Source organism: Neodiprion virginianus, chromosome 4, assembly GCF_021901495.1.
Source record: "Neodiprion virginianus isolate iyNeoVirg1 chromosome 4, iyNeoVirg1.1, whole genome shotgun sequence".
NCBI lineage: Eukaryota > Metazoa > Arthropoda > Insecta > Hymenoptera > Diprionidae > Neodiprion > Neodiprion virginianus.
Genome location: NC_060880.1, coordinates 39,994,169 through 40,018,999, shown reverse-complemented (window position 1 = coordinate 40,018,999; position 24,831 = coordinate 39,994,169). Strand labels below are relative to the sequence as shown.

General features: G+C 42.1%; 1 protein-coding gene across 29 annotated transcripts in view; it reads left to right on the top strand.

The window, feature by feature from the left end:
* LOC124301822 (basement membrane-specific heparan sulfate proteoglycan core protein) overlaps window positions 1-24,831 on the top strand; it is a 125,245-nt gene that overhangs the window by 90,023 nt on the left and 10,391 nt on the right. For 15 of the 29 annotated variants that reach the window (XM_046757276.1, XM_046757277.1, XM_046757272.1 and 12 more), the window contains 31 exons: window positions 870-1,100; window positions 2,782-2,907; window positions 3,464-3,583; window positions 4,912-5,025; window positions 6,201-6,308; window positions 6,599-6,754; window positions 10,376-10,483; window positions 10,691-10,960; window positions 11,763-11,816; window positions 12,108-12,122; window positions 13,761-13,988; window positions 14,213-14,350; window positions 14,466-14,714; window positions 14,792-15,686; window positions 16,001-16,122; window positions 16,215-16,395; window positions 16,662-16,872; window positions 17,214-17,354; window positions 17,485-17,784; window positions 17,921-18,123; window positions 18,206-18,431; window positions 18,573-18,946; window positions 19,161-19,443; window positions 19,553-19,988; window positions 21,468-21,604; window positions 21,712-21,892; window positions 22,259-22,531; window positions 22,623-23,168; window positions 23,316-23,727; window positions 24,239-24,410; window positions 24,546-24,819. In XM_046757276.1, coding sequence (XP_046613232.1) covers window positions 870-1,100; window positions 2,782-2,907; window positions 3,464-3,583; window positions 4,912-5,025; window positions 6,201-6,308; window positions 6,599-6,754; window positions 10,376-10,483; window positions 10,691-10,960; window positions 11,763-11,816; window positions 12,108-12,122; window positions 13,761-13,988; window positions 14,213-14,350; window positions 14,466-14,714; window positions 14,792-15,686; window positions 16,001-16,122; window positions 16,215-16,395; window positions 16,662-16,872; window positions 17,214-17,354; window positions 17,485-17,784; window positions 17,921-18,123; window positions 18,206-18,431; window positions 18,573-18,946; window positions 19,161-19,443; window positions 19,553-19,988; window positions 21,468-21,604; window positions 21,712-21,892; window positions 22,259-22,531; window positions 22,623-23,168; window positions 23,316-23,727; window positions 24,239-24,410; window positions 24,546-24,819 — 7,284 coding nt within the window. The remainder of the gene's footprint in view (window positions 1-869; window positions 1,101-2,781; window positions 2,908-3,463; window positions 3,584-4,911; window positions 5,026-6,200; window positions 6,309-6,598; window positions 6,755-10,375; window positions 10,484-10,690; window positions 10,961-11,762; window positions 11,817-12,107; window positions 12,123-13,760; window positions 13,989-14,212; window positions 14,351-14,465; window positions 14,715-14,791; window positions 15,687-16,000; window positions 16,123-16,214; window positions 16,396-16,661; window positions 16,873-17,213; window positions 17,355-17,484; window positions 17,785-17,920; window positions 18,124-18,205; window positions 18,432-18,572; window positions 18,947-19,160; window positions 19,444-19,552; window positions 19,989-21,467; window positions 21,605-21,711; window positions 21,893-22,258; window positions 22,532-22,622; window positions 23,169-23,315; window positions 23,728-24,238; window positions 24,411-24,545; window positions 24,820-24,831) is intronic. The other 14 variants (XM_046757285.1, XM_046757284.1, XM_046757281.1 and 11 more) reach the window with 9 other exon arrangements.

The window sequence follows — 24,831 nt, the reverse complement described above, 5'->3', positions numbered from 1 at the left end:
TTTCTGAGTCCTCGAATAAACTCACAACACGTTTTCTCACACGCCTTGCAGTAACTATTTAGGTACACATTTTTCTCGACACCCTGTCGACGCATATATCATACCTATTATACTAATTTAAAAAACTTGTGTATTCATAATGTGTATTAGGTGTACGGATGTATGTGCCATTTTAAATAATTTATTCTACTTTAGCTATGGCAAGTATACGGATACTTGTCTCCTCCTTTCTTTGTGCAAGCCACACTTTTACATCACTCAAGTCACTTGTCCTGCAAAAATTTATACCTCTTCTTCCCTGATTCGATTAGATGACGAGGTAATGTGCACGCAATTAAATCAGATTCCAAGCAATCGATAGCCTGCCTCTTGTAGTTTGATTTCGCACGTTCAAGCTGGGAACGTTTCTCTGCCCCCGCATTTTCCGCCTAGGCATGTAGGCCTATCTGCCTACGTCCTCCACACATATGTGCCTGATATTTTTCAGTCAGTAACCGTCATTTTAGTTACTATCTACATTCTGTCTGTGATTCAAACGAAAGCTCGAAGCTGGATGGAAGTGAAAAGATTTCCTCAACGTCACGGCCACTTCGAGCATTCGGTCAATTTTACTCTGACTTTTCCTCTACTCCAAATCGTCTTCCTCCTCGTCCTTCTCCTCTTCCCTCTTCTTTTCGTGTTCGGCTTGGCTTCATTCCTCACGGAAATTTGCACTCGCTATATATTTGTTTCTCAAACGAGATTTAACAACCTGTCCAGTACACGTAACTAATGACTATACAACCATACAACCATATGACCATGTAACATTATAAATGTTTGTACGTGCTTTCGCTTTATTCGTATTTCCGCAAAATCCGTCAACGCAGTGAGACCATGCACCGATTCGGAGTTCAGATGCGTCAAGGATGGTAAATGCATCAGCGCTGCGTACAGGTGCGATTCGACTAACGACTGCTCAGACCGCAGCGACGAGGAGGGCTGCCCCCTGAAGAGCGAAAACGGGACTGGAATCGGGACCGGAAATCGTCCCGGAAGTGGAGGGTTGGACCGAACTACAGAGAGGAACTTCGTCCCTGAGGGCGAAACCGAAACGACTAGTATGCTTTTTGTGTCTCGTTGCTTTACATATACTAATTGTGTCATTGTGCTAACTTGACGAGTTCCCAGTTACCGCCTAACAGCATTTCGAACACTCGCCCATGAAATCATTTTTACAACGCACATTCATGGATTCTTCGATGCAGAATTTCTAGAGGGGAAATTTTACAGACTTCCAAATTATGTGCATCAGCGACGATTATCAAACAAGAAGAATACCCATATTCAGATTTTCGCACTCGTGAAACACGCACGGAAAGAACTGTAATGTAGATTTTTCATCTTTTGTGGTGAATACACGAATAGCATTTCTTTGGAGTTAAATCACTAACCCTTACCATTGGTTTTCTAACTCTTATCATCGGATTTGTAAATCTTTCCACAGTTGCTGTAGATTTAACTCCAAAAAAGTGCTGTTCGTACATTCACCACATGACATGTAAGATCTACAACATTTTCTTTCCGTGCGATTGCTTACACGTGGTGACTTAGAACCGAAATATTTTCACATTGAAATTTTGTTATGATAATTCGTTGCACGACGAAAAATGTCGGCTAAAGATGGGTGTTCTCGTTTATCGTCGACAGCAATGATATAAGTAATTTCGCTAATTTCCGATCAGAATTTATTACTCAAGTATGTAAATCGTTAACACAAGTTTTCAGTTTGTGAAGATAGTTCATTGTGTCACGCTAACTCGTGCGGTATTCGTATAAGCTGAAATTATCCTTCCCCCCTCTCCCAAGGTTTGTTTTACCTCCAATTACCTTTACGATGACTGTCGTCAGCCTAATTGTGCTTTATGTGTCTAAAGCGCTTGAACAAGTCCCAACGTATTCGATGTCAAAATCTGAATATTCCTGTTTCCCCCATGATCAAATATACCGAACTGCGGTGATGGTGCGTCGTTGTCTATCACTTTAGAATTCATCAGTGCTGAATATATTACTGTTGTATCAGAAAATGGACTCGAAAGCCCAGACAGCGACTCGCCTTCTCAGCTCGTCCGTTCGTCCTTGGTATTCGAGCTCTCGGGTCCCAGAAGTCTTATTCCGGACTTTTGTCCGAAACGTCACAATAAAACGGCGATAAAACAGATAAAGATCAATGTTTTTGGATAAGTTAGTATCTTGTACGCTTACGTCATCCTTTTCGGTAGATTTAACACAACCTCAAAATGTATTCTTGGTTTTTTTCAAAGCGAAGCTAACTGACAATGAAACATGTTACAAACTCATCACGATGGAAAAACGTCCACGAAATAAAGTGTTGACTGAAATACAACGTGATGAAACTTCCTCAGGATGAAAAATTGCAAGTGACAACCTTGGAAGATTTTGTTATGGATCGATTAGAAAAGCTGGTCCATATTTGAAAACCTATTGCGATGGTGAAAAAATAATGATCGTATATCGATTATAGTCTTTAAAGTATCTGAAAAAATTTCGAGGTTATGTAACTTTCTCCGAAGAGATGTCCTTAGTACATGAAAATACTACCTAGTCCAAAAACAGACCGTCTATCTACCCTATTGACTCTAGTTTCACAAATACGTAAAGGAGAAATTTCAGAATGCATATAGCCCTCGGGATAATGCAATAACGGCCGGTAGGATTAAACGCCTAATTAACATCGAAAACGGGGAGTATTTGTCAGTATTTTCTGGTTCGAATTCTCAGATATCGGAGTACGAGAATGCGACCCGAAGACCGAATTTCGCTGCAGGAATGGCCAGTGCATCTTAGCTCGTAGGGAGTGCGATAATCTTCCTGACTGCTACGATGGCTCAGATGAATATAACTGTGGTAAGAGCTTCAAGCTCCCATCTCCCATCCCTGAGCTTTCGTTCTTCGTTCCCAACCCACGAAATATATCGGTAACAAATCTGATGTGAAAATTCTTGATTGAACTGTCGTGAAGAGCTTGGAAAAAAAAATGTTACCAATCGAACGTCGTTGTTCGATTTATTTTTCGTTTTTTTTTTCTTTTCCATGTTACCTAAATGAATATTCATTCTTAGTTTCCAGAAACGTTTTAATTTTGGTACTTCAACAAATATCGAACGAAAAATTTCTGTAGAGCTTTTTATCAAATTTCCAAAACCGTTCGAATTCTCCGGTTTCTAGGAATCAAGATAAACTCAGATATAATCATTTAGTCTACGAATAAAACGTCCAAGTTCTCTAAACATTTGTTCAAAAGTAGCAAAAAAGTTTTTTCCACCGTAATGGAGTCGCGTGTTCCTTTTACGTATGCCAGACTTCCACCTGTTGCTCCCACTCTCCCATCACTCCCGTGATTTTCCCCGGTGCCAGGGGCGCCTAGTAAAACCGAGCTTTGTGTGAGCTTTGTCTGTGTTAGTGCGCAAAGGGATCTGCTCACTGGACCAATGGAAGTGTGGAAGCTCGGAATGCATACCGGAGAACGGAAGGTGCGACGGTGTTACCCAGTGCGTCGATGGCTCCGATGAGCTGGGCTGCGGTAACTAGTGCTAAACGTGCTTGCTTCGTCTTTCCCTGCCCTGCCGTGTTCGTGCCGCCATGTGACTGTCTTGATTTCCGCAGCTCCTTTACTATGAGCCCATGAGTGTTCCAAGTGCGAATCAGAGTCCAACAGTGTCTGCCCTCTTTTTTAAACACGAACCCTCTTACCACTATACACGCACGTTCATTACACCCATTCTATACCCTGTTACGATCAGTCTGTATTTTCTTGCATTCGTCTATTTTTCAAACTCTGCTAATGATTGATGTTACGTACCTCTATATCCACACCAAGTACCCTTTTCTTTTACAATGGATTGGAGCTGTGCCGGATGTTTATGTCCCTTTTGACGCGGTCGTTGTAAGAGTCTTTTGCACAAAATACAGGATTTTCCGATAGTTTTGTCCCTTGTGTTAAACATGTATGTACCGGTATAGATTTCTGAATTCCACTTTGTACTTAATTACCTATACTTTCTTCGCTAACTTCTTTCAATCGCGTGTAATCCAGTTACACATGTTAACGATCCGGTGATCCAATTACCCAATAATCTTGTAGACTACAGTTTTGCTTCACTCGCTGTTTACCGTTCAGAATGGTCTACGGTGACTCTCGGAACAACACGGTTTCGGTTACACCTACTTATCCCTGAGCGATATTTCAGAGTTTGGAAATCAAACTCCTTCATCTCTCGAGGATTTTCTCTTTTAGAGAAAATATAACAAAATATTTTTACTGATAAACATGTCTCGGATATCAGAGGTAGCTCAGTTCTTCACACTTTTTTGTTCTCCTGAGGGGTAGAATCGCTTAAAGCAATTTTGGAAATTATTGGTCTTCGGTTAAAGCTCGAAAAATTGATGGAAAACGCAAAAAATATGTATTTCAGCTGCGCAGTAACATGGTAACCTGACAGTCAACCACTAGCATGTACCGACAACGCTTCCATTGATATTTCGAACTTCTCTAAAAAACCGCTCAAGCAAAATTGCAACCTCATACGATGTCCGAAAACTTACGAACGATTTCATTGTTCACGAACGAGAGGCAAAGATATTGTGAAATACGACTAGCTTACTCCAAAATCCTCTCAACATTCGATCCTCAAACAGATTTGCCAACAACTAACGATGACCGATCTTGAATGTTTCAACACCGTTGGTATTCAGCAAATATTCTTAAAGATACTCGCGTAATTCTGTGTAACATAGCATGTCTGTGGTCCTAGTCGTAATCCGAGATGGAAGGGCAGGGATAGGAATAACGGAGCAATATTTGTCGGTCGACGATTAGGCGGCTCAAACTAAATTGGTTGTCAATTGTAGTAATCGACTGTCCGGCGGGAACGTTCAAATGCAACAACGGCGTATGTCTGGATGGGACTAAGTTTTGCGACGGCGAACCGGATTGTCCCGACGGATCCGACGAGAGGAACTGCCGTATGATAATTGTTGAAATTGAAAATCTAGCTTCTTTTGCCTGCAGTTCTTTGGCTCGCATTTTTACCTCGCAATCAGTGTCTTCTGGCTCTTGCAATGTACATACAAACCTTAAGAGTCGCCTCCCTTTACTTGCTGTAATTTAGTCTGCCGCCAGTATGTTTTGTGTTTCACTACACAATTACACCTATCGCTCTCTTAGCTGATGCTCTAACGTTTTCTCGTCCGTATTGTTCGGCCGAACTTTTGCATCGTTTACTAAACCGCGTGTATCGATATCGTCTAACCCCAGTTCCGTATCTGCGTCGATACTCCAGAGGCGTATCATAGATTATGTACTTACTGTTGAGGAATGCTTCTAGTGTAACGTGAACTTTAAAGTTTTCACGATCATTAACTTGACTGAAGCGAGTTCTTATTAATTATATAACCTGCAAAACGAATGAGTTTGAAGATGATTGATAACATTAAACTGAAAACTGAATAAAGATGAATAACAGAGCGCTTTTTTCTATCGTTGCTGAGGTGGAAATATTAGCGTTCGAAATCATCTTCATTCGGCAAAATTGCACTCAAAACTTTGGCCTTAATCGTTTTCGTCTATTTTACTCTTTCAGCACAGGTTGCCTGTTTATTACTAACATATTTTTTGACCGTTTTTTCTACGTCTTTTATACGTATAGGTATATATATGTATATATAAATATTATATCTTGGTATTTACTCATTTTTACTTACAGCTGAGTGTGTATATATAATTGTAGGTATATACGTACCTATGCACCTGTACATCAATCGTTTGATGTGACGTTGCATAATATTATTGTTATTATATAAATTTCTGTACATATACCCCTTTTCTCATAAAAACGTCTGTTTATATCGTGTGAATATCTACGTCCATTACCGCAAATGGAATTGCATGAGATAATTAACGACACGTACGCGTAAAATCCCGCATCGCATGACGCACGTTTGTCCAAATGTAAAAGAACAAGTAACGATTTCTGGTCCAAATTCATGCAGAGACAGATTAGCCGTGCACGTTTTGACGCGACGCCTTTACTCGTACGTGTCGCCTGAGTTTATTTCCTCGCTGATCTTTCTTGACAAACCTCATGCTAAATAGGGTTACGGTATGATTTGGAGACCTCATCAGATTCTCTGAATTCTAGCCTGCCCTGCCGGCAAGTGGCCGTGTGCAAACGGAAACTGCATTTATCAGAAATTCCGATGCGACGGGCACACGGACTGTCACGATGGAAGTGACGAGATTAACTGCCGTAAGATTTCCCAAACCGTTTTTCACATCACTCGTAGAGACTCGATAAGCTCACGTAGACAAGCGATTTCCCGGTGAAATCACCTCAGGGTGGCTTTATTAACTACTCCCAAGCAAGCCGTTATATATCTCAATATGATTTGCGATAACTGCTTTACAATCAGTTCAGCTCAATGTAAGTTGGTTATCAGCCACCCTGGGTCCGATGTATATATGTACAGCTACGTAGCGAAACAGCAGATCGACGCTACCGCAATTGAAAATCTAATCGGTTTTTTCGACTTTGCGCAGAGGACACTTTGAGACCGACTCGACCACCGAGTCCACCTTCTTGTACGCAAGATGAATTCCAGTGCGGCAGTGGAGAGTGCGTTCCGAGAACCGCCTTCTGTGACAGCGTTACCGACTGCAGGGACGCCAGCGACGAACTGAACTGTCCGACACAGGGTGAGTTTGACAATTTTGGCAGGCCGTTTTCGGAATTTTTTACACATTCGATCATGTAAGTTCACCTCCTAATCTGTCGCGTTCACGAAACACTTGTCCCATAGATTTGTACAAGGGATGTTGTCGAACAATGCCTTGGAAACGTGGATTTAACGTGTTACTTAAGCTGGAACAGACGCTGTGCTTTAAAGTTGTAACTCGCCATCAATTTGTCCAATTTCCTTACTTACCATGTCTGCAGGCTACTTTCGAATCCGGACACGAGCGATTTTTATTCGCAGTTCAAACAGCGTACAGACATTAATGTTCAAATCCTCATTCTAAGGGCATACGAAACAGTTCCCTGTTAGTCAGCACCGCACGTCTGCGTTGAAGTATTCATAGATGGGCAAGAGCAAGAGATCAATATAAAACAGACTAACACCTTATAGAAGCGTTACATTTGATTACCTATAGAATCTTGAAAGTATCCCGAACACTGTCAACAACCAGCCGGAGATAACCACGGTGTTGGAAATGTCGCAAATTGTTGTCGTATGTATTTGAACGACGCTTTTCTTTCTCGTTTCATCTCGTGTCTGAGAATTCTTACAAAACTTCCATCTCTACTGTGATCATCTCTGATTTTATTCCAATTTATATCCCCAAATTTCATGTGGTTCCGAACCCTTTCACGGTTTTCCAAGAGATTTCACAACAGATTTTTACCAGATTTTTACCAAATTTTTTCAGAGTTCCAATTAGAAAAAAAAACATCATTGTAAAATTTGTCAGAGAAATTCCAAAAAAATTACTATTTTTCGGCTTCAAAATTTTCTGAACAACTTGTGAAATAGCGTTAGTATTACGTGGAGGTAATCAGAACACAATAAGAAGTAATCAGAGTCTTTCGTGAAATACATCGTAATTCGGTAAGAACGTAAAATAGTCTCGATCAGTTTTTCCATAAAAGATCGCGACGGATTATAAGACAAATTGTCGTTGAAACGGGAATGTGGGGGAACGATCGGAAACGAGAACGAGGAACGGATAACACTATGGTTCAGATTGGGTTACTTCTAGGTGTAGAAGCTTTGGATAAGACCTCTTCTGCTGAGAGGCCGCCAGAGAGAACGACATTAGCGACCGTTCCCGTATCTTCGAGGAGTTGTGCCGCGGGTGACTTTGTTTGCGATGACGGTGCTTGCATCCCCGCGGCTCACCACTGCGACCATTTCTACGACTGTCGTGATTTTACCGACGAACAATACTGCTTCGGTCAGGCAGGCTCGTTCCATAGTCAGACTCCGATCATTTATTCATTCTTTCAATTACCCATCACCGCCAAGGGGCTTGATTCGAAGATTTCATAACTCGCGTTGCACTGGAACTTCGACACGAGTGATACGTTTTTAGGTTAGGCAGTATCTTCGCAATCTACGCCACCATTTCAGCCGAGGTAACCTAACCTCGAAATTGATTTTCGGCTGTTCCAAACTCGTGAACTTGATTATCATTACTTTTAAACTTTCGATATTGTTTTTCAAACATAATTGCGAAATCGCTTCATCGTAAGTGATCCCTGAGAACGCAAATATTCCAGCTTCCGTCTGAAACCTACGTCAGATTTTAGCAGCAATTATTTTCATCTTATTTGGGGGATTTTTCACCAGTCCACAGAATAGACTGATAAATAAATCCATTGAAATTTCTATTATGTATACACTCGTTTCGCTTTTCGATCAGCGAGATTACGTGACGCGAAAATGGACACAAGTGTATTACCCAACCCAAAAACATTGAGCTCTGTCGATGATGCCGTTTCCCTGTAACGCAAGTAATAAAATTTTCGAATAAGGCCCAAGGCACTTACACCTACACATACAATTAAAACGCGGCATTCCGGTTCAACTCAACCTCACCCAAGCGCATTTCTGAATCAAGATTTTATTCAAATGAAAACCAATCCTAGCATTTTACAGGAGTGGACGTTATTTTCAATCCGTGAATTACACAAGTTCCATTTATATTTGGCTTGAATTTGAGGTTAAAAATTTTACACTTGCATATATAATGACTGAATTTTATCAAGCGGAAATAAAATACCTTCTGCTTGGACCTCAACTTCCGAAGTAACAAATTAACCGACAAAGATCAGACATTGAAAAATTCACGTATTAGACGCAAATTTACGTGCCGAGAAGTTCACCCAAGGAAAAAAAAATTAATTCGAGATGGGTGAGTTTTGAGCCGAGCTAGAGTGCCAAATTTACGAACAGAGCTCGTTACCTGTCACAATATCAGTCGGTGTTAGCTGTCGAATATATTGTATATAGATACAAATTTTATGTTTAGGTTTGTAAGGTATTATACGCTTGACTTTCAGTAGCCAGTTGATCGACTTTAATATGCAATGCAATTTTACATGATTAGACGATTAAAAACTTCAGCCAACGAACCAACGATAAACCGTGTACCTCGTATACATTGTATTTCAGGGTAACTAAACCAATGCGACGTACCAATTTATCACTGATTGATCGATTAACGTTAATTAATTGGTCGGTTAATTGGCTGGTCATTCGACGGTTTGATCGATAGTGCATCTCTGCCTGCAGTATCGCCGTTACATTCGTAGTCAATATGTAAAATGCGTTAATACACTGTTCTATACATCGTAGCTAGACTATTTTCCCCTAAATCATTTGATGAAAGAATAGCGAGATCCGCTCGTCACTGCCAAAGTTAAAAACGCGGAACTACAATTTTATGACACATCGGTATTTCATGGCGAACGAGCGAACCTCGCTGCGGTACGAAAAAATTCAACCAACACCTTGAGTCTTTGTCAAACTTTGCATCTCACTCTCGAGCTAGTTTTCTCCCCAATGATTTTTTGGAACGTACCTTTCACAAATTCCTCCGATCGTTCACGATAAATTGATCCCTGAACATTCGTTTCCGCCGTTGGCCAAAACATCATCCGATTTTATTTGAGTGACGATCTTTGTCGCAGTAAAATTAATTGACGATATCGTGATTGGATCCAGTTAACGTGAACGAGAATTAACTAGATGTTTGTAGAGTAATGTATAAATATCATTTGTTGGAAGTTCTTACCTTAATTTCATATTTCATAAATGATGCCACAGAAAAAAGAAAGAAGAAAATTGAAATCGAACCATTTCTCTTTTTCGCAAAATTGCAGTTTTTTCCCCGTTATCGGCAAATTTACCCGCCCTCATACGCACCGCCTACACCTTACACTACGTTAATCTTTGCGAACGTAGCTATTGTTAAATAATATAAATTTTCTCACAATTTGTAAAAATACAACAGCTATAAAATTTTCACTTCTTTGTCAGAGACTGGCGTGCGTCCAAAGAAAAAGGTCGCGGGCGATGACGTAACGACATGTTTATTATCATCCCTACATTATCCACTTATCGTAAATGTTAGATCGTTACATATTTTATAACTAGTACATGTATGTATATCGCATAAAGAATATTTATACATGGATCGTAATTAGATTTTGGATCTCTGTGTTCTGTCAACATTACCGTCGTGACGATTGATTCGTCACGTAGCAGCCGCGATCGTTTCAGCCACCGCTAAACCCCCGGTTTTTAATATTCCCAGGTTGCAGCCGGGGCGAATTCCAGTGCAGAAATCGCGCCTGCGTGAGCGAAGGATCGAGATGTAACGGATACGACGACTGTGGCGACAATTCCGACGAGGAAAACTGCGGTAAGCTTAAAATTATACAAGCGTTATTACAGCAGGCAATTGGCAGAAAGTAGATGATTGGTTGATGATTGGACCGGTGAATGAAACGGGTGAATGGATGCTAGGCCTCGGATGGTCAATTTGACTATTGGACGGTCTCGAAAAATGACGAGACGAGACGACAAGATCCTTGAAAATTTCCCCTTGTAAATGAAACGCCCTTCGAAGCTCCTTTCGAGAAGAGTTGCTCGGAAAGCGAATGGCGGTGCGAAAATGGTCCCTGCATCTCGATCAACCAGCGGTGCGACGGATGGCCCGACTGTCCGCTGGACAACTCGGACGAGCTTGATTGCAACCAGACGGCCTGTCAGCCTTGGCAGTGGCGGTGCGAAAACGGGCCCTGCATCGCCCTGAGTCAACGGTGCAACGGACGACGCGACTGTCCGCTGGACAACTCGGACGAGTTAGACTGCCCCCGACCCACTTACCCTCCCTTCCGTGAGTCGAGATGAAAAAACGGGCCCGTTTCAGTTTGCTTGAGTTATTCTTGCACGCTTGCCAAACGGCGAGGGCGCAACGCGAATAATCGCTACGAGGTTTCCGACTGCTGCAGCGAACCACGCCTGCTGCACTCATCATTTTTTTTTTTTTCCCTGGCGTACTAAATTTTTGAACGAACGAACAGACTAATTATTCATCCTTCAACTGCGAGCGTTAATCGAACTTTTACCGCATATAATCACACATTACCTAATCTACGCAATCGACACCTAATAACTTGTGATTATTTACTAGCTGAATTATATGAATGAGACTTTTTAACTGATGCAGCCACAGATGGATTTTTTTTTTTTTTTTCTCTTCACTTATAGAATGCGTTTGAGAATGATGTCGCCTAATCCGAATATACACCGTAACACTTTCATCGGAACGATTATTTTTAAAGACAACTTTTATTCTGTTTTATTTAAACTCGCTACCTTCATCTGATATAGCTTGAGCAATTAAACCGATTGTAATAGCGACGATATTAATAGTAACAATAATATAATGATAACGATCGGCATGAAGAAATATAATCGAATAAAAAATCCTCCTCGGTGAATCAAACTAAAGCTGTAGATGCAAAACTGCTTTACCAATGAATCTGGAGATGAAAGACTTCTTTATTTCAGAGTGTCTTTTGCAACATTAATATAGGTGGCTAAGGCTTCTCTCTCTTCTCCTGTACCTCTTTTATAATTTACTTTCCATTGCATTCGTTGCAAGCTTTAATAAGAAAACAAAAAAACTGTTACAGCGCAAGAGTCGCTGAAACTCGTGGTACGCCCGGTGGACCAAGTGATCAAAGAAAGTGAGTATACACTTGTATTTGAATTGAAAGTTAAAAACGACTGTTTGGGGGTAAAATTATTAGTTCCGTGTCGTTTGACGTGAGAGAAAATTTTCAAGACGCTATGATGCCGCTAGTATCTTATTATCGACTGATCGAATAGTACAGATGTAACTTTAACTTGTCGAAATTTCACTCGTGAAAATTCGCACATCTAGTGCAGCACTGAGATACTCTTAGAACAATGTTGAAAAATTCTTTAGAATACTAATGCATATGTATTATTCTTTGTTTCTTTATTGCTCTGGCCAGAACCGCCACCTGAAGGTAAGACTTAATCGAAGAGCAGCCTGACATCATGCTATATGGGCTCATTTAGGTTTCACGATAACACTCATGGAGAGATTTGTCTCACATTTGTATCCATATAATATTGAATATTTATTGCAACAGAATTCAAAGTTTACAGGTTGAAGCAAGTTGTTTCTGCTTGTTTACACCTTGCAGTCATTAATGCACGAATATCACGAGTATTGTATAAGAGTATATTTTGTATTTTGGTGCAACCTCAACACATGTAATTCACCCATGAATATTATATAAATAATATTAGTAAGAAGAATTAGAATTCATCGATGTAACGACCAGTTGCAATTTACTTAACAACTAATTCGGGAATTTGATTTTCTAATTAGTAATTACTATTGTCATGAGCATCAGGCACATGTACGCACGTACAAAGTCGGTATGTCCGCTAATTTACAGAAACTGCTGCACGTGGTATAACAATTTTGATTTTAAACGGCACAATGCTCATGATTATAGCTACCAGAATATCTTTCTGGCCGCTTCATGTACAATTGCACATAGAATATGAACATCAATTCGTTGATCATATCTTAAGATTCAGTCACACATAAACTCATGTAATATATACCATAAGGGGTGGTAATTTAGTGAAAATTAATCCAATTATCATACTAAAAGAATTCCTTTAACACGTGGGATTTTATTTAATGGAGATAAATTAAATGAGGGCACGTGATCACAATGCATGATATTGATAGATGTTAAATGAGATTCTAGTACCTTCATAAAAGATAAATATCTAATTTACGTCGGTTTTTATTCTTGAGTCGTAGAATGATTTGAGGAATAATTTTCGCGTTAACTAGCTTGACATTATAAACATGGTTCTGACATTCTGATTAATTAATTTGCACGTAGTCTGCATTTAACGTAAAATCCGCTGTTCACTGTATCAACTGTCTAGATTTTCCTTAGACAGTCGGATGGACGTCAAAAATTATGAGAACTGTTGAATTTGTTTTGCGTCAGCCCATTGTAATAACAGAGAAACAGCTCGCGTATAAGTATCGATGAATAACGTATGTGCCGTTACTATAATGAAAAGTGTACAAAATACCATGAAACGTCGCGTTCGAGCCTTCGACGATACAGGCAGACATATACACGGAAACGGGCACGCGACCAATCTTTGCTAATGTCTTGAATTGCACTCGGAAAATTCGGGGGCTGACTTCGAATAGCCACCATTTTGCGATTTCTTTTTCGGCTCGCAGCTAACTGAGTTACATATAACTAAATAGGTGTTCAATGCCTTATTTTGTTTCAACTGAATCGTTAACCCAAAATAGTGAACACCGCTGAGGATATTTTTCAAAACGGGGTTTACGTCGACGCCAATCGACGGTATTCATTGTTGGTAAATTTTCATGAAAAATTCACACACATTCAAGGATACATACTCTCTGCGCCAAGAAAGAAAAAATCAAATGAAGCAATTATTTTCCGAAAAAGAAAATCTCAAAATATGGTCTCTTTTTTACCCATCTACTTGTATGTGAGCTAATTGGGATTGCTTGTTTTCTACGGGTACCGCAACTATCACTGTCTGAATATATGACAAATTAAATCTAATTGATTCTTTCAACCTGACGCTAGGTCAAGAAGTCGTCATTCGATGTCGAGACGAAAGTTCACGTCGAGCCCAGGTCCGCTGGGTCCGCAAGGACGGCACTCCGCTGCCACCTGGAAGCACTGTTCAGTCCGGTCGTTTGACGATGCCCAACATACAGGTCAGCCACGGTGGTGACTACGTCTGCGAAGCGCTCGGAGTACCCGTGAATACACCGGGTCGAACAGCTACCGCCCATGTGACAGTTGAAAAGTGTGAGTAAATATTTTTCATAGATGAATCAGTGTTAAAGGACCACTCGAGTCATTACCTTGAGATCTGACGTCGGACGATTGGATCTGACTCGAATGAAAACTGTTTCCAAATCTGTGTAAATGATTATTGTTCGGGGCCCAAGCTGGATCTGCGAATTTGTCAAGTTCTTCTTCACATACCGTTGCGCCGAGATAACTTATGAATTGTTCTGGGGGCTTCACAGACGAATTAAATTCTTCAAGACCGAAAGAGGCTTGTAAATACGACGAAGCTACCTGCAGCAACGGCGATTGCATTCCGAAATCGTCGGTGTGTGACAACAGGATGGACTGTACGGACGGCAGCGATGAATTGAGATGCAGTAAGTCATTTCCTAAGAAGCACCTAATAGGATCGCCGTCAAGTTGGCGGTAATGTTGTTCAAGACTCCACAAGTAGGAAATACCGTGCGCTTCACCCTGCAATTTATTGTACAGGTCCGCTTGGGTGCGAGCCCAACGAGTTTAGGTGTGCGAGCAAGGAATGTGTGAGCAAATTATGGAGATGCGACGGTGACAGAGACTGCACTGATGGCAGTGATGAAGAAAATTGCACGCCTTCACCCCCAGGCTCGCCCTGCAAGTACAGCGAGTTCAAATGCACACGTGTCGATCAGTGCATTCCGAAGACCTTCCACTGCGACATGGAGACAGATTGTATGGACGGAAGTGACGAGCTAGGATGCTGTGAGTAATCTCATGTTTCACCGTATTATTTGGTTACCTATTCCCGTCATTAACGTACGATGATTACCAATTCCCAGCTAAGGTAACCATCCAAAGTCCTCCACCGATGATGGTCGAACTAAACGTAGGCGAAACCTTTACGATAACTTGTACTGCCGTCGGTATTCCGGTGCCAGAAATCAACTGGCGATTGAACTGGGGACACATACCGGACAAGTGCAAGACTACCTCTGTAAACGGTGTCGGGACTCTGACGTGCCCTAACATTGCGATCGAAGACCAAGGCGCTTACTCGTGCGAAGCGATGAACGGTCTGAGGGGACCAAACGAACCAGGATGGACGTTCGCAGTCCCCGATACCATTCTTGTCGTTAAGAATCCGGACGGCGTTTGCCCTGCGGGACAGTTCAACTCCCTCGCTCGCTCCCCTGAAGAATGCATCTCCTGCTTCTGCTTTGGAGTCGCTACCACATGTTCGAGCGCCGACCTCTTCACCTATGTGCTGCAATCGCCCTTCGACCAGTACAACCTTGTCGCTGTGGACGCTACCAGAGGCATAAGGATCCAAGGTCGAATAACCGGTAGAGTGCCGGAGGTTCTTCCAGTCGATCAAAACGGTGTTCATGTCACTGACCCGTACCCTGAAAGTAATGATTATGTCGATATACCCTACTTTGCAATGCCGGAAAGCTACCATGGCAGTCAACTGAAGTCCTACGGTGGATACCTGAGGTACACCGTCCGACATGCTGGCCGAGGAAAAAGACCCAATGGCTTGCCTTCGGTCATACTCAGTGGTAACAATTACGTTCTATTACACGAGGACAAGGGTGTGGATCGAGTCTACGAGACTGACGAAGCGGTGCGATTCTTCTACGGAGACTGGCAACTGAGAGAAAACGATGAGTTGAGATTGGCATCAAGAGAGGAGATCATGATGACACTTGCAAATGTTGATAACATCTTAATTAAGTAAGTAATTACTTTCAGTAAAAGTTATCACGGACTGTCTAATAACTGCGAGACTGATTCGATAGAATACTCGTGAATGAGTAATACTTTGAACAATCATAAGTAGTAATTTCAACGCATACTATAGTTTCAAATATGATTGGAGCTCAAAAATTCGTTCAACTCTGTTGTTTGAATAATGATTACCAACAAGAGATATCTAATATTTTTCACATAAATCAACGTTAATTTTACTAATGTCTGCCTGCTGTGGTCAATGTGGTTGTAATCCTCGTATAATTAGTAAGTTTAAAGCTTCGCCTTTCTTTCGCCAGGATCAAATATGACGATGGACCGATAGATACTTCCATCATAAACGTGATAATGGACACAGCTGACGTGGGTAACATAGACCTGGACGCTGCATCATTTGTTGAAGAATGTCGTTGTCCAGCTGGTAAGTTAATGTCAGATATACGAATGTACTCAGTTGATGATAATTTAATCCTCCCGCTCGTCTCGGTCATTCATCTGTACTTGTACGCTCAGGCTACACGGGTCTCTCCTGTGAAAATTGTGCATCTGGCTTTGCGAGACGAAATAGTGGCCCATGGCTAGGGCAGTGCTACGAAGAAAGGCTATCGATCTGTCCACCTGGCACCTACGGCGACCCATCAAGAAACATCCCATGCCAGACTTGCCCCTGCCCGCTAACTTCGGCATCTAATCAGTAAGTTCAAGATGAAAATCTAGAATAAAATTCACACAACGGTTCGAGTCAGTAACGTGGTTCGTTTCTTTTAATCTTGAAGGGATATCACATTGTGAGTGTTTGAAATTCTGCGAGTTATTTCAGCCATGCGATCTTGAGACTCACCGATATTGCCAACTTGGATTCCAATTACGTATTAGTGTGAAAAAAAAACCGAAATAATGATAGTTGCCTCATGGTGCTTGTATGATTTTTATAACGAACTGATTCTTAAATGAACATAGATTCGCTCGAACCTGTCACCTCGACTCGGACGGACAACCGACCTGTGATTGTGCCCAAGGATACCTTGGACGTAGATGCGAACAGTGTGCTCCTGGATATCAGGGCAACCCCTCCGCCGCTGGTGACAAATGCGTGAAAGTCAGTGAATGTGACCCTAATGGCAGCATCAGCCCGTATGTGAACCCTGTAACCGGACAATGTGACTGCAAGGTATATAACTGATTAGTCATCTCATCTTTGATCTACATTTTGCTCACCTTTGCATTTACAATTTGGGGAATTCATTGCGTTCATTTAACCATTGCATGATTCAAATTCATTTCATGGCCAGAGTTCACAATTTTGATGCAATATTGTTGATTTCACTTGTCTTGTTGTTCATACCACCTTTACTGATGGACTTGGATTGATTTATGTTCAATGTGAGTATACCAAAGTGCATTGTCACAGTTGACTAATCATAATAAATAGGAGTCCTAGTTGGTACTTTTTGTTAGAATTTTAGCTACAAACATTAACATGCAGCACATAATATTCTACACCTGTTTCAGTCGTCTGCAACTGGTCGTACCTGCAACAAATGCAAGGCCAACACGTTCAACTTGGCCGCCAAAAACGAATTTGGATGCACTAGTTGCTTCTGTATGGGCATCACTGAAAAATGTACTTCTTCGAACTTTTACAGAAGCGAAGTAAGTCATAGCTGTCGTTTTTTTCTGATGTTTTTGGAAAAGATTCAATAACACAACACCGCACATAACGGAAACATGTCTAATGTCAATTTTCGCCAACGGTACTGTACAATTGAATCATCCGTTTCAGATCCGCGCAGAGTTTACCAGCTCCATCCGTGATTTCTCTTTAGTCGAATCGCCACGAGATGGTAATCAGCCATCGCCGATTGTCGATGGCATCCGGCTGAATACCATACGCCGAGAAATCGTGTACAACTCTTTTCCCAACAGTGACAATAACGAAGTTTACTATTGGCAATTACCTAGCGACTTCTTGGGTGACCAGCTCGGCTCCTACGGCGGTAACCTCGTGTACACAGTGAGATATGTTCCGTCCCCAGGGGGTGGAAGATCCAGAAACAATGCTGCCGATGTTGAACTGATCAGCGTAAGTAATGCAGCTGTTCACATTTTCTTTCACGAGACTGTGTACACGAGATTCTCATTGACATATGACATAATAAGTTAGTTCACTTGGTGTACTACGTATTTGTAATGATTTTTCGACCATATGATTTTTGCAGTCAAACGATATCGAACTTCGATACTATTCTGCAGCACAAGTAGAACCGAACGATTCCGTGAAATTCACGGTACCGATACATGAGAAACATTGGCAGCGAATCGACGGAACTACCATTAATCGAGAGAGTCTTCTTATGGCTTTAGCTGACGTACAGGCAATCCGTATTAAGGCAACGTATACCACACATACCGATGAAGCTGCGTAAGTATGAGAGAGAAGGATAACCTCGATCAGAAAAAGGTCCCAAACGATTGGAAGAATTGCTAACGTCGGAACCTTTCAGACTCTCTTCGGTGTCTCTGGATACCGCGGTAGGCACAAACAACGGCAGAGAACGCGCGGTTGAAGTTGAACAGTGTAGCTGCCCCGTCGGATACAAAGGCTTATCTTGCGAGGACTGCGACGTCGGGTACACCAGAGCCGATGAGGGATTGTATCTTGGCTTGTGCGAGCCCTGCGAATGTTACGGACATGCAACCCAGTGCCATCCGGAAACCGGAGTCTGCGAGGTTTGTTGAAATAATTGAAATTGAACGCTACAATAATCAGACTTTTCGATTCTGCCATAACCTCCAACACCGCTGGAGTAACTCACCTTTTATTTGCTTTTTATGCGGGTGAAATATTCAATTTTCTTTCGTCTATTCCAGTATTGTCGCGATCATACAACCGGACAAAAATGCGAATCCTGCGAATTTGGGTACGAAGGTGACCCAACTCGAGGAACTCCTGAAGATTGTCAGCTACGAGACTTACCCTCCAGAAACTCAACAAAGTGTAACCCGGCCGGATCTCTCGGGACCAATTCTTACATCGAACAGTGTCCGTGTAAACCTAACGTCGTGGGTCGTGAATGTGATCGCTGCCGTGCATCAACCTTCGGACTATCCGCCGGTAACCCAGATGGTTGCAATGAATGTTTCTGTAGCGGAGTTTCCCAGGAGTGTCACGAAAGCTCCCTTTATGTCATTCAGAAGCCAACCCTTATTCTCGATTCCAATCATGGCTTTACTCTCACAGACACGTAAGATTTTATTATTAATCCATTATGGTGAAAAGCTTGATTTTATTCTTCTTTTATCAAATATAGAATTTTATAAACGAAGGTGCGTGATTGAACTTGAAGTCTCAAACACCACTCGAAATGCACAAAACGAACTTGGCACAGGCTGCAACGTTCTGATTGATCTATATTTTGAATATTTCGAAAAAAATGCAACTAGTTTATCCGTATACAGCGGACGAAGCCAAGTGATAACGGAAGGATTCGACATTCAAACTGCTACAAATGAGATCGGTTACCGTTATCCGGACACTCGGAGCCAGAGACTTTTCTGGTCATTGCCATCTTTCATAACGGGTAACCAGATAAAGAGCTATGGTGGAAATTTAAATTTGACCCAGCGAATCGCTACCCGTGCCGGCGCACAGATCGATAAAGATCAAGATGTTGTTCTTATCGGCAATGGCATAACTCTCTTCTGGGTCAATCCTGAAGAAATCCAATCAGACTACTCGCTGGTGTGTATCATCATCGTGTATTTTCAGCTTTCGTAGCAGTATTAATTAAGCTAGGGGGGTGACATTTTGCAACGTTGTCACGAATTTCTGCATTAAAATTCATTCACAGACATACAGCGTGCCATTAGTTGAATCAGCATGGAAACGACTGACGAAGGATGGTCCGCGTAGCGCGTCTCGTGTGGATCTCATGACCGTCCTTGCAAACTTGGAAGCTATTCTGGTCCGTGCAACGCACAGTCAGGAAATGATTGCAACTTATATCAGCGATGTCAGTCTTGACACGGCTGTGCAACACGTGCCAACCAACAGACGCGCTACTCAAGTCGAAGTCTGCCGATGCCCGTTGGGATACACGGGAAGTTCCTGCGAAACCTGCGCCCATGGATATTATAGGAACGAGTACGACAGATCCCGCAGTATCCTAGGATCCTGCAATCTTTGCCCGTGCAATGGAAACGAACAAAGCTGCGAACTCGACGGATACGATAATGTCAAATGTCACTGCTCGCCGCAATTCAGTGGACCATACTGCGAATACAACTGTAAGTAAATTGCGAATTCATTGTATCACGATCATGGATTTCTTTTTGTACCGCGAATTTGGAAATTACAGTTCTAATACATTTTCGCAACGAAATATTCATGAGCTCCTCGGTGATCCATTACACCGTGGACCCGAGCTATTGGTGTGTGGCGAATTCTGAATAATTCTACCGCCAATGTAGTACTGGATCTTTCACAAATAAGGACACTCGTACAATATCTTGACAAGAATTTCACAGTTCACAATACGTACCTAGGTCAAGTCTTTGTTCACTGTCAAGACCTAGATGCCGAACTCGAATGAAGTGAATCGGAAAATATCTTTTGCAAAACAATTACGAATTTCGATTTGATCAACACTCAAACACTGTAACAGAATCAAGAGCATATGTTTATTGATCATGACTAGTCACTGTATAAACAGCTTCATACGTGGACTTGCAAATCCTCATATCGTGCACTTATTCGTCAGGCAGATATCCACGATCCGTGACTGATGAAAGTCGGCATGCTTCTTAAACACCTTCCACGTACCTAGATATGAATTGTGTTATGCGCAAAAACATGACTCGAAAGTCCGTTTGATGCTAATCATCATCTTGGTACCCAAAGTGCTCGTGTCGCGGTATCGTTGAAATTCGGTGAAATCGGAATCATATACTACACGGTCATTTAATATATCCGGTACCGTTAAACGTCATTCACTGGATGCAATCAATTCAAAAAACCGAAGGTTCGAAAAAACTATCGCAAAGTCACAGGCCGAAATTATCCAAACTTGGTTTCGTTAGTCTGACAGATCAGAACAGGATACAAATTACATTCCTCGTTACCTTAGTGGCATCAATATCAGGTTTGATGGCATCTAATATGGGTCCTTTCACATTTTTACAACTGTGTAGTATCTGTGTACGCATACTGTCCATACCATGACATATAATGAATATTCGTTGTCACTGTAGCGTCTCAATTGTCATATTATGCAGACTATAATTTTAATACGGCGGCTTTAATATTGGGGCGGTGTTCAATATGTACTGTGTTGTCTTCGCAAAGTAATGCACAGCTCACTTTATTGTCAAAACGAACTTTTTTGCTTTACAATTGGCGTGTTACCTCCGATCTAAATATTATATGCAATAAGATCGTGGTTACATTAATTTTTGTTTGGCGTGAATAAGTGTACTACGAAAAGAATATATTACTGCATACAACTTACATTGTCCTCTTGGTAATAGTATGAATATTTAAAAAAGACAACAGCAAAGCAGCGTAAATTTAATTCCCATTAATTCTTGTACACAAACCGAAATCTTTCGGCTTTTTTGGATCATATTCATTCCACTTGAGTCACAGCATATATGAAAACATGTGCTTGATTATAAAATTGTACAAACACTTTGATGAGTACCTACATGGATGAAAAATACCCAACTGAAGCGACGGACAGGGTAAAAAAGTTTGCAATAACATTACAGTCCCAGACTCCACCACGATCACACCTCCTCCGCCTAATCCGCCGAGAATCATCGTCACGATCCGTCAGACAGGTCTTGAAATCGTCGAGGCCGGCACGACAGTCAGATATTACTGTTCCGGAAGGTCAGAGGACAGCGTAAGTGCCTGCCACGTAATTTGTTGAATGAATTTTCGTACATGAAATGAAAATTGAAATTATTTCAATGACGGATTCGCCCTGAGGTTTTTTTCCGAATCAAATAGGACACAATCGACATCCAGTGGCAGAAGGAGGATGGGGAACTGCCGCCTGGTCGAAGCTACGACGACGCTCGTGGTCTTCTTATTATCAGAGATGTCAAGATCTCCGACAGCGGTGTATACGTTTGCCAAGTCAGCGACGGAATCAATGTCGCCTTCGAAACCGTGTCTCTGACTGTTGAAGGTAAGCCAGCATTGTAATCAAGCTCTTCAATCACAATGGTGTATTCGTATGTGAAATTGAACTGAAATAACACGTTTAGTGAGTGAAATCGATTTTCTCTCGCATGCAGCATTTCCGAAGAGTCTGCTACGAAGAACAGGTATTTCTTTAACACACGATTCGTAAAAGTTGTCGCAATGTAAACGTGACGGTTTCGTAGAATTGTTACGGATCATCCGAAAAGCAGAAAAAAGGACCGTTTCGTGACCCTCGGCCGTAGAATTAATACCTTTCTTTTCTCCGAAATTCGTTATAATAACTTCAGCGTGACAGAAAAAATTTGATGGAAAAGTCTCATCTGATGCAATGAAAGAATTTCTTCTTTAGGTAACGTAGGTTCGAAGCCAACAATAGTAATCAAGCCAAGTTACTTGACGGTCGAAGAAGGGAATCCTGCCGAATTCCACTGTGATTCATCGGGTGTTCCACAGCCCGAAGTATCGTGGATTCGTGTCCGAGGTGAAATGAATCCCAGCGCAACCTTTGAAAATGGTATTTGGAGACTACCCTCCGCCAGGAAAAGCGACGAAGATGAATACAAGTGTATCGCGCGAAATAGTGCCGGTACCACCGAACAACGAACGATTCTCTACATCACTGGTAAATAGATTATATCATCATCGAGAAATTTCAGTCCTAGTGAAAGTTTGTTCATTGAGATGGTAAATATTTTCCTATTCTCCTACCACAGAACGCCGTGAGCCACCACCAGACAGACCAATTATTGACCCTATCGAATGGGTAGGTGGCCCCACTGAACCTGTCCAACTTGTGTGCACCGCATCGCTTGATGCCACAATCACTTGGACCAGGGCCGGAAACCTACCATTGCCACCTTCTGCTACCGAACGAGGGGGAGTTTTGACAATTTACAATCCTAGTCCTTCCGACTCCGGCATATACGTGTGCACGGCAACCAGCTTCCAAGGAGTAACGACTACCAACAACGCGAGAATATCAATCCAATCATCGACCGGACCTCCAGCCGTCACAATTGAACCAGCAAGGCAGACCGTTTTCCAAGGAACAGTAGCTGAAGTTAAATGTGTCGTGACAGGCAACCCTGCACCTTCTGTTACATGGACAAAACGCGGAGAACCTCTTGGTGCTCATATTCAAATTGTCGGAAGTACGCTCAGGATCCTCGAACCGAACGTTTCGGATCGAGGAATTTACGTCTGCCAAGCTACCAACAGTGGCGGAAGTTCGCAGGGCAGCGCTGTGATTGAAATAGAACGTGAGTACGCAACCACGCGGAATCGTTTGAGGTGACTGAAATCATTACATGATGCGGAATGAATGTCAGACCGCCGTACAATTCGAAATGCTTGCAGTCGAACCGTACGGTTCCACACCTGAATATTATATCGTCTCGCTTTTGCAGCTCGAGAGGCGCCAGTCATAGCCCTGTACCCGGAGAAGAGGCAACGCGTTCTCGTCGGCGGGTCAGCGATGTTCGCATGCCGTGCTGAAAAGGGAATCCCAACACCAGAGCTCATCTGGGCTCGAGAGGATGGCAGACCGTTCAGCTCGAACGTAGAGCAGCTATCTTCTGGCGTGCTGAGATTCAGCAACGTTACTCTAGATGACGGCGGAAGCTTCACTTGTACAGCATCAAACGCGGTCGGATCGACCTCTACAATTGCCGTCCTCGAAATTAACTCACAACCAGTAATCACAATCACACCATCCAACCGAACTCCTCTGATAATTGGAGTTGGCCAGAGAGTGCGGTTCACCTGCAGTGCTACTGGCCAGCCACCGCCCACAGTCGTATGGAACAAGGGCCCCGGATAGTAAGTCTATTCATATTTTTATATGAATGTACGGTGTATCCTTCGATCCTTGAAGAGAACAGACTTTTCCAATCATTCTACGATCGACAACGAAGTTATATTGTCTTCCGTTATCACCCAATGAAAACAGGAAAAATAAATCGCGTTCAATATTTTCTACAAAGGAGCCAATTGAATAGTCCAACTTATGGCGATCGGATCTTATTCAAACACCACCCACCAATACCAAAGTAGATTACATAAATGAACTAGATCAAAATCCGAAGGGTCAACCTACCTAGGGTTTCTTGTTAATATGTTCGGCAAAATGAGGAGCATTATTGTGACGTTCATTTTCTAATTGTCTGGCTTAAAGGTTTTTAATGAGTGAAAGTACCTTATCACACAACTGCTCTCGGCGTAGTGACTTGCCAGTGTATTCTTATTTCAATATTAGTCGAGAATCGAATTACATTCCTGCTCTCTTACGCAAACAAATGCCAAGAGTAACTTTTTCTGCTTACTTCTATAGTTCAGGCATTAGCAGAACCCGCTCGTACGACGCTGTCCATGAAATAAGCTCAGTCTCCTTCGAAGATGAGGGTATCTACACGTGCACTGCGTCAAATGGCGAGGGCATAGCCGAAGAACGCATCGAGCTTATTGTAAAAGATAATGAAATAGTCCCACCGTCACCTAACCCGGTAAGTTTCATTCGCTATTTGGAGACGTGCGCCAATTGGAAAGAAAAACTAGCATCCAACCTCTACTGTACAAGTATGAAATCCACGGAGTACGGTGATGTTTTTGCACAAACTGATTTGATTGTTCTGGAATAGAGTGGCCCTGTAGTGGAGATTCCCAGCGAGACAATGAGGATTCCTGTTGGTGGACGAGCTGAGATACGCTGTCAGATATTCAACGGTGACCGGAAGCTTTATCTTGACTGGAAGAGGAGTGATGGCGGAAGTTTGCCAGAAGGAAGCAGCGTGCGCGACGGCACTCTGTCTATACCTCTTGTGACGAGTAGAGCGGCTGGAGAATACGTCTGCCAAGGGACGAGCACCACCGGAAGTATCGAATTCCAAGCGAAGACTTATTTAGAAATCATAAGTAAGTTGTCCG